Raw genomic sequence first — 12305 nt, 5'->3', positions numbered from 1 at the left:
ATTTTTTTCAGCATGGGGAGGCATAATTTACATGAAAGGAAACTCAAAATCATTGCTGCCACTTGAACTCTGTGGTTGAGTTCAAACAGACCCCACTATGGCTGGTCCAGAGACCTTAATCTGTTGTGTAGGTGCTGGAGTCGACATAAAATGCTCTTGAAGGATGGGTAAGATCTTATTTAAATATCACGAATTGAAGTTTTTTTGAAATTCCCTGTTGTTTAAACTAGAAAACAAGATGAAACTGTCCAGGAGCTTTTAAAAACAATCTTCTAGACTTCTTGGATTGACAGGTCATCTGGTGTAGGTATGAAAAAAAATATAATTTGTTCTTTCAGTTTCAGTAAATGTTAACATTTCTCATGGGCTATTATTATGAATGCATGGCCGAGTTTCAAAAACTGAAATTGTCTGAGAAGGGGCTCAGTTCACAGTTTGGTGTCTTTGATGTGTGAGCTGAGTAAAATGTTTTATTAGTTTAAGCACTGAGGAGAGTTAAAGCTTTGAATGTGTTTTGTGAATAGGATTTTTTTTCACTTAAGTGTGTAAGAGGGAGCTGGATTAGATTGCTAGAAATTTATTTCTTTCATCTCTGCGTGTCTCCTGACATCTGCCCATGTGGGTTTTGGGTGACTAGCTCTGAAGGTTCCATGAAACCACTTCACTCAGTGGCTGGTAAGAATGTGGAACTCACTACCATAGAGAGTACTTGAAGTAAATCAAATAGATACATTTAAGGAGAAACTAGACCTTAGTCTACTCAGTTACAATGATAGATTTAGATGAAAAAAGATAGTAGGGGACTGAAATGGAGCATAAACACCAACATGGACTGGTTGGGTCAGGTGGCCTATGTAATCTTGTACACATTTATTCCTTCCCCAACTATCACACGTTGTAGTGCTACCTTTGCACTTGAACTATGTCATGTATTTTGCCAGTTTTAGACAAAACTGTAAAACCATAGCGTTATCCAGTAACATTAAATGCTTAGGCTGCTTTTGAGACTATTTTGAATAGTCATCCCATTTAGTAAAACAAATTCTTGTAAGTGATTGTTTAATGCTGATCTGTGTTCTTAATGCCTTTGTAAGAAATCTAACATTAGAAAATTAGTAACTTTTTAAACCTTAATCTATATGCAATGTTTCTCAACAAACAAATGAAAGTTGACTTTTGATTGCACACACGACGTTTGAGGAGAAACAGGTGAGACTTAGCAAGAGATGGGTGTTAGCTTTTCTCCATTATAACACAGTTGCTTTGGTCAATGGACCTGAGTTATCTCTGATATGGCTATGTGACTCTGCATTACTGAAATGTGTCCCCCTTTCAGTACTGGATAGAATTCCTGAGAAATCGATGGCATCCGTTCTGTCAGCTGTTTTCTTGGAGTGTTGTGGTTACTTTGCATGTTGTACACTGTTTTCATTATAAAGTGACTGTCAGTGACAAGTAATACTTCACACAATTGAAATGTCATTTTGGTTTTAACTGGGATGGGGGGCGGGGGGGTGGTACAATATTTCTTGCCCAATACCTAAATGGACAATAGCATGAAACAGAGATTGTAAAAGAGAATACAGAGCTGTATACATTCTATACTAGCTGCAGGACACATTCAGAAGGTGAGTTTGATATCCACACACATACAGATCAATGCTGGCCTTTGACCAGCAGGTAGTTTATTTGCATGAGACAGATGAGTGAACAGAATGATACAGTAAGATATGAATCTCTCCACTTTACTGGGTGAATACAAAAAACAAAACTATCATATTTTTTTTTCCTCAATGTAAACTTTAAACAGCAGTTTATTTACTGAAAACATAATCTAATTTAATACACTGGCTAACCGGCAAAGGCTTTAAAATCCACCGTTCTGTATTTGTTGTCTTTGAGAAAGAAAGGCTTTTCATAGAAACATGTTTTGGCCTCTTTCTGAGGTGCATTACAACAAAGTCTAAAGATGCCTACGTTTATTTTCATTAGCCCAGAGATTATTGCCTTTTTAAATAGTCACCCTGGAGGAACTTCAGTCAATCTTTACAGACATTTAATAGTAACAAATTGAACCATAATTTCAGTTGCAGCATGTAAGTATCTACACAGTTCGTTTTGTGAATTTTTGCACTCTTGTCAAATTAGTGATGAAAGAATAAAGCTCATGTACTTCGCTTTATTTTTGTTTGTTAAGCCTGCCAACAGCTAAAAATAGATAACATTTTAAACTGACAGCAGCCTGGTCTGTTTGCTTTCATCTTAACACTTATCACAGGTCCACATAAGATTATTTCTCTTCTATTTTGGTAGGATGCGAGAAGCTGCAAGAAAAGTTGAAGAAAAGCATTTTCCTTATGCCACAAATTTGGAATATGTTGAGTTTCTGCCTGTGGAGTGGAGGTCGAAGCTGTGCCTGGATGGGGGTAATTAAATGTAAACAGGGGTACCGTTTGGATAAGGGCTTCTTGTAGATCGGAATTGAATTAGAATTTGTGTATGGTCTTAGCACTTTCTCTCATCCCTCATTAAAGTGGATAGTATTGAAACATAAACCTACTAATGTGATTAAACATGAGTTTACAAGAAAATTAAAGAAGTTTTACAAGCGCCTGCCAGTTTTCTAAACTTTCAAATTTCAAAGCTAATTAGAATTGAGCCAAGAAGTCTGCAGAAAACAAGGGAAGATTTATAGGAATGCTCAATTGATCTGGTGGAATCTGCGGTTGGAAACTGTTAACACCCAGATTTTCAGAGCCCTGAGGGATTTAGAAGTGGTGGACAGGACTTGAATCTGGAATTCCTGCCTCCATTCCTGCTGCCAATAATTTTCTTTGGTGCAGAATAAGAGTGTGGGCAGCCCACACCCTGCACTCCCACCTTGGCTGGTTCTATTGAGTATAAGCATCTCCTATCCTGGATAATCTGGATTTGAGAACCTTTTGAAAGGTAAGTTCAGCAGGCCTCACCCACGCCCCTTCCATGCCCAGGCAATAATAAAAAAAATGCCAAGTCCTGAATTCATAATGAACCCATTTATTGAAGTAGTTGTTTGGCCATTGGTCTCCATTAATGCAGTTACCCGGTGACCTTATTATGAATACTTGGCTGAGTTCCAGGGCAACTGAATTAGCTCAGCCAGGGTTTTTTAAGCAGATTTCTGAAAGATTTTCCTCAGCATTTCAAGACTTGCCATTGCTATTATATGGCTTAATGGTTCTCTACATTGTGTACTGGGTGAGTGGGCATAAAGGGATCATGAACGGGGCGTGAAGGCTAAAGGGCCAACATCTTCGAGCAAAGTCCTAATGAACCAAGTCGGGCCTTCTAACCAGCCCACTTTGGCCCTTGCCTGCTTCCATGGCCACCTCCGATCAACTTCAAGGGTGGGCAAGCCAGAGTCTATCCTTTCCATGCCTTTCTGGTGGGTTTGACAGGGTCTCCTTTATGGAGGTGGTTCTGTCGAATCCGGCAATTCCCAACTCAAGCTACCCACCTTAGTAGCAGAAATCAGCCCAAAGTTTCAGGCTAATAACCTTTCATTTGAATCTGAAATTTTAATTATCTTTTTGCACAAGTGCTGCGAAATCTACTAAGTATTTGCAGCATTTTCTGTATTTATTTTAGATTTTGAACATCCACAGTATTTTGCTCTGTTTACAGGAAATTCCTCTGTTTATGGTAGCTGGTATTCCTCTCTTAAACAACACTTATCAGAAATGGATCAATTAGTCATCTTACTGATGTTGGTATGCACAAAATAAGAAGCAAGCAGTCACAGCACTCTTGTGTTCGTGGAATTTGAGATCCTTTATGTAATGTATTTTGGGGTCTTTCTCCGATCTGTTAAGGTGTTATATAAATAAGAAGTTTCCCTTACTTTAAATTTTCTGATATTTGTTTTCAGTGATTTTATTTCTTTTAACATTCACAGACTGATCCTGGTCCACTCATCCTAGAACATAAGAACATAAGAAATAGGAGCAGGAGTAGGCCATCTAGCCCTTCGAGCCTGCCCCGCCATTCAATAAGATCATGGCTGATCTGTCGTGGCTCAGTTCCACTTTCCCGCCCTCTCCCCATAACCCTTAATCCCCTCTCTTATCAAAAACCCATCAACCCGCGTCTTAAAAATATTTAGCGAGGCAGCCTCCACCACTTCAACGGGCAGAGAATTCCAGAGATTCACCACCCTTTGAGTGAAGAAGTTCCTCCTCAACTCCGTTCTAAACCGCCCCCCCTTTATCTTGAGGCTGTGCCCCCTAGTCCTACTGTCTTTTTTGAGCGGGAAGAGTCTCTCCACCTCTATCCTATCCATCCCATTCATCATCTTATACGTCTCAATGAGATCTCCCCTCATTCTTCTAAACTCTAACGAGTACAAGCCTAGTTTATTCAGCCTCTCCTCATAGCTCAACCCCCTCAACTCCGGTATCAGCCTAGTAAACCTCCTCTGCACTCCCTCCAAGGCCAAAATATCTTTGCGCAGGTGCGGCGCCCAAAACTGCACACAGTACTCCAGCTGCGGCCTCACCAATGCCCTATACAGCTGCAGCAAGACCTCCCTACTTTTATATTCAATCCCCCTCGCTATGAAGGCCAGCATCCCATTCGCCTTCCTGACCACATGCTGCACCTGCAAGCTGGGTTTTTGCGACTCATGCACAAGGACCCCGAGGTCCCTCTGCACCGTCGCCTGCTGCAGTTTTTCGCCACGTAAGTAATAGTCCTTCCTATCATTATTCCTACCAAAGTGGACCACCTCACACTTGCCAACATTAAATTCCATTTGCCATTTCCTGGCCCATTCGCCCAGCCTATCTAGATCCTTCTGCAGACTCTCCACACCCTCCGCACAATTTGCCGTTCCCCCAATCTTGGTGTCATCAGCAAATTTCGACACCCTACACTTGGTTCCCTCCTCCAGATCATCTATATAAATGGTAAAAAGCTGAGGCCCCAGCACCGACCCCTGGGGCACTCACTAGTCACCATCCGCCAATCCGAATAGCACCCGTTGACCCCCACTCTCTGCCTCCTATTTGACAACCAATCCTCTATCCACGCTAACACCCTACCCCCAACTCCATGTCCCTCGACCTTCTGCAATAACCTCTTGTGAGGTATTTTGTCAAACGCCTTCTGAAAATCCAGAAAGACCACATCCACCGGCGCTCCTCTATCCACCGCCCTAGACACATCCTCATAGAACTCCAGTAAATTTGTCAGACACGACTTCCCTTTAATGAAACCGTGCTGCGTCTGCTCTATCAAGCAATTCCCTTCAAGATGCCTCGCAATTTCCTCCTTAATGACGGATTCTAACATTTTACCTACCACAGACGTTAAACTAACCGGCCTATAATTCCCCGCCTTTTGCCTGGCACCCTTCTTAAACAACGGCGTAACATTAGCCGTTTTCCAATCCTCCGGCACTTCCCCGGAATCCAGCGACATCTGGAAAATAACCACCAAGGCATCCACAATCACCTCCGCCATTTCTTTCAGAACCCTCGGATGCATTCCATCCAGTCCTGGGGACTTGTCCACAATCAGCCCCTCCAGTCTGTCGAGCACCGCCTCTCTAGTAACATTAATGTCATTAAGACCCTCCAGTCCTTCCACCTTTCCATCACTAACATAGAATCCCTACAGTACAGAAGAGGCCATTCAGACCATTGAGTTTGCACCAACTACTATCCCACCTAGGCCCTATCCCCATAACCCATGCATTTACCCTAGCTAGTCCCCTTGACACTCAGGCAAATTTAGTATGGCCAATCCACCTAACCTGCACATGTTTGTCTGTGGGAGGAAGCCGGAGCACCCAGAGGAAACTCATGCAGACGTGGGGAGAATGTGCAAACTCCACACAGTAACCCAAGGCAGGAATCGAACCCAAGTTCCTGGCGCTGTGAGGCAGCAGTGCTAATCACTGTGCCACCCTGTGGCTCAAATTTAATCCAATCTCATCTCATCCCTTTCACTATGCGGTTCTTGAACGAAATCTTTGCAAATTGCCCGATCAATTCATTTGCAGTGGCACTGATCTCAGTGAGAAAGATGATGTGCTATTTTACAACCAGGAGTATTAGATCATGTGACGTGTAATATATTCTGCTGCTAAGATGCAGTTATGCCTAACCTGACCTGTCCCTTTTAAGGTAAAGAGGATTAATGTTGGTGAAGAAAGTTAGCAGACTGGTGGATGCTTGTAAACGTCTGCTGGCAGCTCAGCAGCCAAATTAAAATAAAATTCCCAAAAAATCAAATTTGAATACTTGATTTGCAAGAAACGAATGAGAATTAGAATCATAGAAGTCCTGTAGTGCATAAGGAGACTATTCGGTTCATTGAGTCTGCATCAACTCTCTGACAGAGGGCTGAGTTTTACCATTTTCATTCTAAGTGCTGAATCTGGGCGCAATTCAGATCCGACTTAGAAATCTGCTCTCAGGCTTCCCCGTAAACACTTAGCCTGAAAAAAAAATCGCGAGTCTGAAATGCGCTGTAGGTGGGGCTTAGTGCACCAGAAACAATCGGAGCTCTGAACTGCGCAGTGAGGAGAAACATTTGAAAATCGCGCCCCTGTTTCATCGCTCCTGGGCCACAAAAAATGGATAAAGCGGCCCAGGAGTGATGGTCCCTACAACATAACTTTCCCCCTTATCCACCCACTTTCCTCTCCCTGGCTACCCAGACCGATTGCGACCCCCTGCCCCCTTTCCCCTCCACCGATTTGCCCACAGAGTGGCAGCATTTAAATTGGTATTGCACCAGTTTTGGGTGCGAATCAGATTGTGGCCATTTTCGGGCCTTGGCAAAGTGGGCATCTGCGTGGGCGCGGATCGCATTAATGGCCTCACGCCCAACTTTACCAAGTAATAAGAGGGCTGTGGTAAAATCAGGCCCAGAGTGTCCTACCCAGGCCTTTTTGCCCTGCCCTATCCCGGTAACCCCACACATTCACCATGGCTAATCCATCTAACCTACACATCTTGGGACACTAAGGGGCAATTTAGCATGGCCAATCCACCTAACCTGCACATCTTTGGATTATGGGAAGAAACCCACACAGATGTGGGGAGAGTGTGCAAATCCACACAGACAAGTCACCCAAGGCTGGAATCGAACCTGAGTCCCTGGTGCTATGAGGCAGCAGTGCTAACCACTGTGCTGCTGTAAAGAAGGAAGCAATCAGAAAATATTCAGGAACAGTTTATGAATTAAGAACGGCTCAAATGCTGGGCATGCAATCTGGTTAGACATACCAATGCAAATCGTATGACATGAGTAGAAATCTAGCAAGATAGATGAAAGAAGGATTTACAAAAGAATGGAGAGAAAGGATGAAGGTTTGGAAGACAGGTAGCAATAACAGGAGAAAGTATCTCAACTATCTAAAGAGAAAAAGAGGGAGAAAGAACAGAAGATGGAAATGGAGAAGCAAAGAATTAGGGAGACAGAGCCACGGTTACAAGAAGAGCGAGAGAAATATATTTTCTCTTGTTCGTAAACATGAGCAACTACACGTCAAACTAATTGACAATGATTAAGTTCTCTTTCAGTCTTGACTCTAGACAAGAATAAGCTGCTAAATTTAGCTACACTATAACCAGTTCTTACACTTAAATTGTTTTTCAACCAGTGAATACACATTGACATTTAAGTCAAGGGAAGGAAGTGAAAGAAAGACAGACTTGCATTTATGATAGTGCCTTTTACATACCAAAACAATTTGGAGCAAATGAAATATTTTTGAGGTGTGCACACTGATGTAAATTAGAAACTCTGACAGCCAATTTGCACAAAGCAAGCTCCCACCATCTGAAATAAACAGGTCATCTGTCTTTGATTGGATTGAGGGATAAATGTTGGTCAAGGAAGATTCCCTGCTGGTCTTCAAAATATTGCCTTGGATCTTTTGTATCCAGCTGGGAGGGAAGGCAGACTCTGCTAATGTCTCATTGAAACTATGGTTCCTGTGACAGTGCAACACACTTTAGTATTGCACTGGAGTGTCAACCTGGATGGCATGCTCCAATGTCTGGAATGGGTTTAAACCCACAGTTTCAGACTGAGTTGAGAATGCCGTTACACTGCCAAGGCTGATGCTTAAGAAGTAATTGGCTTTCAGAGTTTGTGGACCTTGTTTTTCATTGTATTTTGATATTAGCAGCAATCTCTTTTAGAATTCTTAAAACAGTGAGAAACAGTATTACTTGAATAATAGTCTAAATGAAGAGGCATTCTATTCTTCAAACAAACGTGTCCTTTTTTTTGCCACTAAAACTCATTGTTTTTTTTAAAAGAAAATTTGAACTGTTTTCTCATCTGGTTGCTGACGTTATAGCGAGGGGGATTGAATATAAAAGTAGGGAGGTCTTGCTGCAGCTGTGTAGGGCATTGGTGAGGCCGCAGCTGGAGTACTGTGTGCAGTTTTGGGCGCCGCACCTGCGCAAAGATATTTTGGCCTTGGAGGGAGTGCAGAGGAGGTTTACTAGGCTGATACCGGAGTTGAGGGGGTTGAGCTATGAGGAGAGGCTGAATAAACTAGGCTTGTACTCGTTAGAGTTTAGAAGAATGAGGGGAGATCTCATTGAGATGTATAAGATGATGAATGGGATGGATAGGATAGAGGTGGAGAGACTCTTCCCGCTCAAAAAAGACAGTAGGACTAGGGGGCACAGCCTCAAGATAAAGGGGGGGCGGTTTAGAACGGAGTTGAGGAGGAACTTCTTCACTCAAAGGGTGGTGAATCTCTGGAATTCTCTGCCCGTTGAAGTGGTGGAGGCTGCCTCGCTAAATATTTTTAAGACGCGGGTTGATGGGTTTTTGATAAGAGAGGGGATTAAGGGTTATGGGGAGAGGGCAGGAAAGTGGAACTGAGCCACGACAGATCAGCCATGATCTTATTGAATGGCGGGGCAGGCTCGAAGGGCTAGATGGCCTACTCTTGCTCCTATTTCTTATGTTCTTATGTTATACTTGCTCCAGCCCACCAAAGGCAACTGTTACCTGGGAAAAACGTAGTATAACTCCTCTGTTAGCACAGTGGTAAATGCTGCTGAATACTGAGCTGTACAGACCAGGAAAAGGCAGTTTCACGTTCATGCGAAGTAAGCTGACCTATGTTGAGGGACTTAGAACTGACACTGAAACCTCTGGTCAAGGGAAGGGAGCATATAGTGCAAGTTGCACTCCTGTCTGGAAGTGTGCTGTGCGCTGGTACCAGATGAGAACAATGGGATTTGCTGAAGAATGGTCTCTTCAGCAAGGTGCTGGAGACAGTTAGTGGCATCACTGGGGACAGGATTAAACATGTTGCCTTAGATCTGTGGCATCAGTGTTCAAGTAGAATGTCCATGAAGATTTATTTTCAAATGTTGCCTTGCTGAATCAATGAAAATGGATCTTTTTCAACTTTCTATGTTTCTAGATACTGTTGAATCTATAACTCCAGATAAAGTACGTGGACTTAGAGACATGTTAAACAGCAGTGCTATGGACATCATGTACTACACTAGCCCCCTTTACAGGGATGAGGTCTGTCTGTTTCTCATCTTGTTGTAAATAGTTTTAAGTAGGCATAATCATGGTTTATTAATGTGGGATTTTGAGTTAATTTTTTTGTGTACAATACTAGATTTCATTAGTTTTCACACAAAAGTGCATTCTACTCGCTGCACTGTGGGGTGCAGAATGCCACTTATATTTTGCTGCAAATCAGATTGATTTTTTAATATATATATATATATATAATGTGTGCATTTTTTTTAAGATTGCAATTCTTTTGAGCTTTTGTAAACAAATGCTATGGTCATTCAATTAGTACAGCAAATAAAGATAAAAATTTGACTGGTTAAAAGTCGACAACCAGATGATGAACGGCCTTCTTACCTTAATTGTTTATCTGACAAGCTGTTTATATCTGGTGTCATTTTTGTCTTTGTGGAATATTTTAATAACATGTAAACACTGTTAAGGCTGAGAGGAAAAGCATTAGAAAAATAAAGAGAAATAAGGGGAGAAGAACATTCTAGCACGTGCTAATGTTGAATGAACCAGTATTGTACAACTTAAATGGCAGTGACACAATTAGCCAATAAACACATTTGAAAGATAATGGGATCCAAGTTGAATATTCTAGTGTGAGTTTCGAGCAAGGTCACACTGATGGGGCAGTTGGTTTAGAGTAGTAAGTCAGGGAATGTGCAAAATCATATATCACAGCTTTGTCAAAAGAAAGCAGGAAATAGCAGGGTGCAGTCGAAATTAGATTGACATGTGAAAAATACATAAAATAAATCTTATACATCAACTTCACAGTTCCATAATCATGCGACAGACCCTGTCTCTGATTTGACAAAGGCTCATTACCTATATACAGCTTTATTATTTATTGACATTAAAGCTTTTACAAAAACATAGAACTGGGATTTTGAAAAGGTTTCTACTTATTGATTTGGCGTAAGAGAAACAAATGCTCTAAAATTAACTGAGCAGAACTGGAAACTTCGTAGATGCACCTCGTTCACATTGGGTTGATGGAGTGTACTTTGTTTAATGTGTGAAGCCTGAAAGATTCCATCTTTTCCCTGGTATTCTAAAGGCTTTCAATGGAAATAGGCAATAAAGGCAGAATATGCGTATCGCTGTCTTAAAAAAAAAGGGCCAGATTTTGCAGACAGCAACAGAGCAATGGCATTTGCTGCTAATCTCGAAGAAAGTTGACCCCAAAGATGTCTCTGGTAGGAATTTCCCTTAATAGCCAGTTTTAATCTAATGGCACCAAGGAGATCTCCAGGCACACATTAGCAGTAATGCCAGAAAGCAGGGGAAGCAGCCAATCACAGAAACAGAAATCTCCAAATTTTAAAGCATCGATATTGCCCCTTTTAATTTAAATTTTCAGATAGTGAAATAAATTATGATTGGATTAAGATTAAAAAAAACTCTAAAAACAGTTATATTAAAAACCTGTAGGATTATTTTAATTCATAATGGAGAAATTTGACATCCCACAGATATAAAATTAGCTAGTGAAGTTGTGTAACAGTGATTATGAAATTAGGATGCTGCTCCTGTTGAACCTTTATTTAACAGGTTTTTACAGTGAAGCTAACAGGATCAAAGTGGAAATTTTCACCAACCCTCTGATTGCTAAGGAAATATTGAATGGGGAGACTTCAACAGTGCATTCACTGGAGAATTGTAGAATCACTGACAGAACCCTCTATACTTCCCACTTTATGCTACGTATGTGCAAGCTTCAGAAGTTGCTTCAGTTTCAGTAGGGTGTTGACTGCAAAAGCAAATTCCAGGCCAAATTTTCTGGAAGCATCTCATAGAAAAAGCAACTTTTGCCCTTTCTATGACATACCATTGTAAATTCGGTAACATTAAAATCTTTGAAACTAAATACTGGGTGGCATGTGTTAACAGATGCCCCATCTATATTGTCCTCTTTGGTGCTACCATAAATGACAAGGTTTTACTCCTCTACATTGTTGATAACATCATTATATTTTCATAATGCATTTTTTAAACTTCAAAATGGGGATGGGGGTATCATGGCTCAGATGGGAATAGCAATTAAATTATGTGTTTAAGAATATATTTTAAAGAAGCATTTAAATAGCATCTTGACATTAAATTGATGGAATTTCAATTGTAGCATTTGTAGATTTATCAGACATTGTCCCTATCTTGCACAGAACTAGTGAGGTGAAGTGCAGAATGAATGTAAATAAAAGTAGAAACTGCTTCAATTCAAGCTGCAGTGATGGGTGGAAATTGTATATGAAAAAAATGTTAGCTCGCATTCCTACACAGTTATAGTAGAACTCTTATCATAATTTGGGGCAAGATTTAGTATAATACTACTGTAGATTTGAGACCAATTGCAGTAGGTCATGTGACTCAGGAAGAACACAATTAAGATTCCACATGAACACAAAAGTAAGTGGAGCTGGGACTTGGGGATTAGACAGTATTTAGAGTTTGGGTGGAACCGATGCTGATTTTCTGCGGGGAAGTGTATCTGCTTTCTATGCTGTCTCTAATTCCCTATGATGCAACAGCAGTAGTGATGTTACCAATGATTCTACTAGCTTCTGGTAAAAGCATATCAGAAGTTTGATTTAGATCTCTAATATTGATTGAACATAAGAACATAAGAAATAGGAGCAGGAGTAGGCCATCTAGCCCTTCGAGCCTGCCCCGCCATTCAATAAGATCATGGCTGATCTGTCGCTGCTCAGTTCCACTTTCCCGCCCTCTCCCCATAACCCTTAATCCCCTCT

At 41.2% G+C, this 12305-nt stretch overlaps 1 protein-coding gene across 2 annotated transcripts in view; it reads left to right on the top strand.

Moving 5' to 3' along the window:
• The window catches only part of ddhd1b (DDHD domain containing 1b), a 74265-nt gene that overhangs the window by 37198 nt on the left and 24762 nt on the right, over positions 1-12305 (top strand). For both annotated transcript variants that reach the window (XM_080202712.1, XM_080202711.1), the window contains 2 exons: positions 2314-2426; positions 9440-9546. In XM_080202712.1, the coding sequence (XP_080058838.1) occupies positions 2314-2426; positions 9440-9546 (220 nt within the window). The remainder of the gene's footprint in view (positions 1-2313; positions 2427-9439; positions 9547-12305) is intronic.

This window comes from Carcharhinus amblyrhynchos, chromosome 14 (assembly GCF_965287045.1).
Source record: "Carcharhinus amblyrhynchos chromosome 14, sCarAmb.v2.hapA, whole genome shotgun sequence".
NCBI lineage: Eukaryota > Metazoa > Chordata > Chondrichthyes > Carcharhiniformes > Carcharhinidae > Carcharhinus > Carcharhinus amblyrhynchos.
This window is presented reverse-complemented; position numbering and strand designations above follow the sequence as displayed.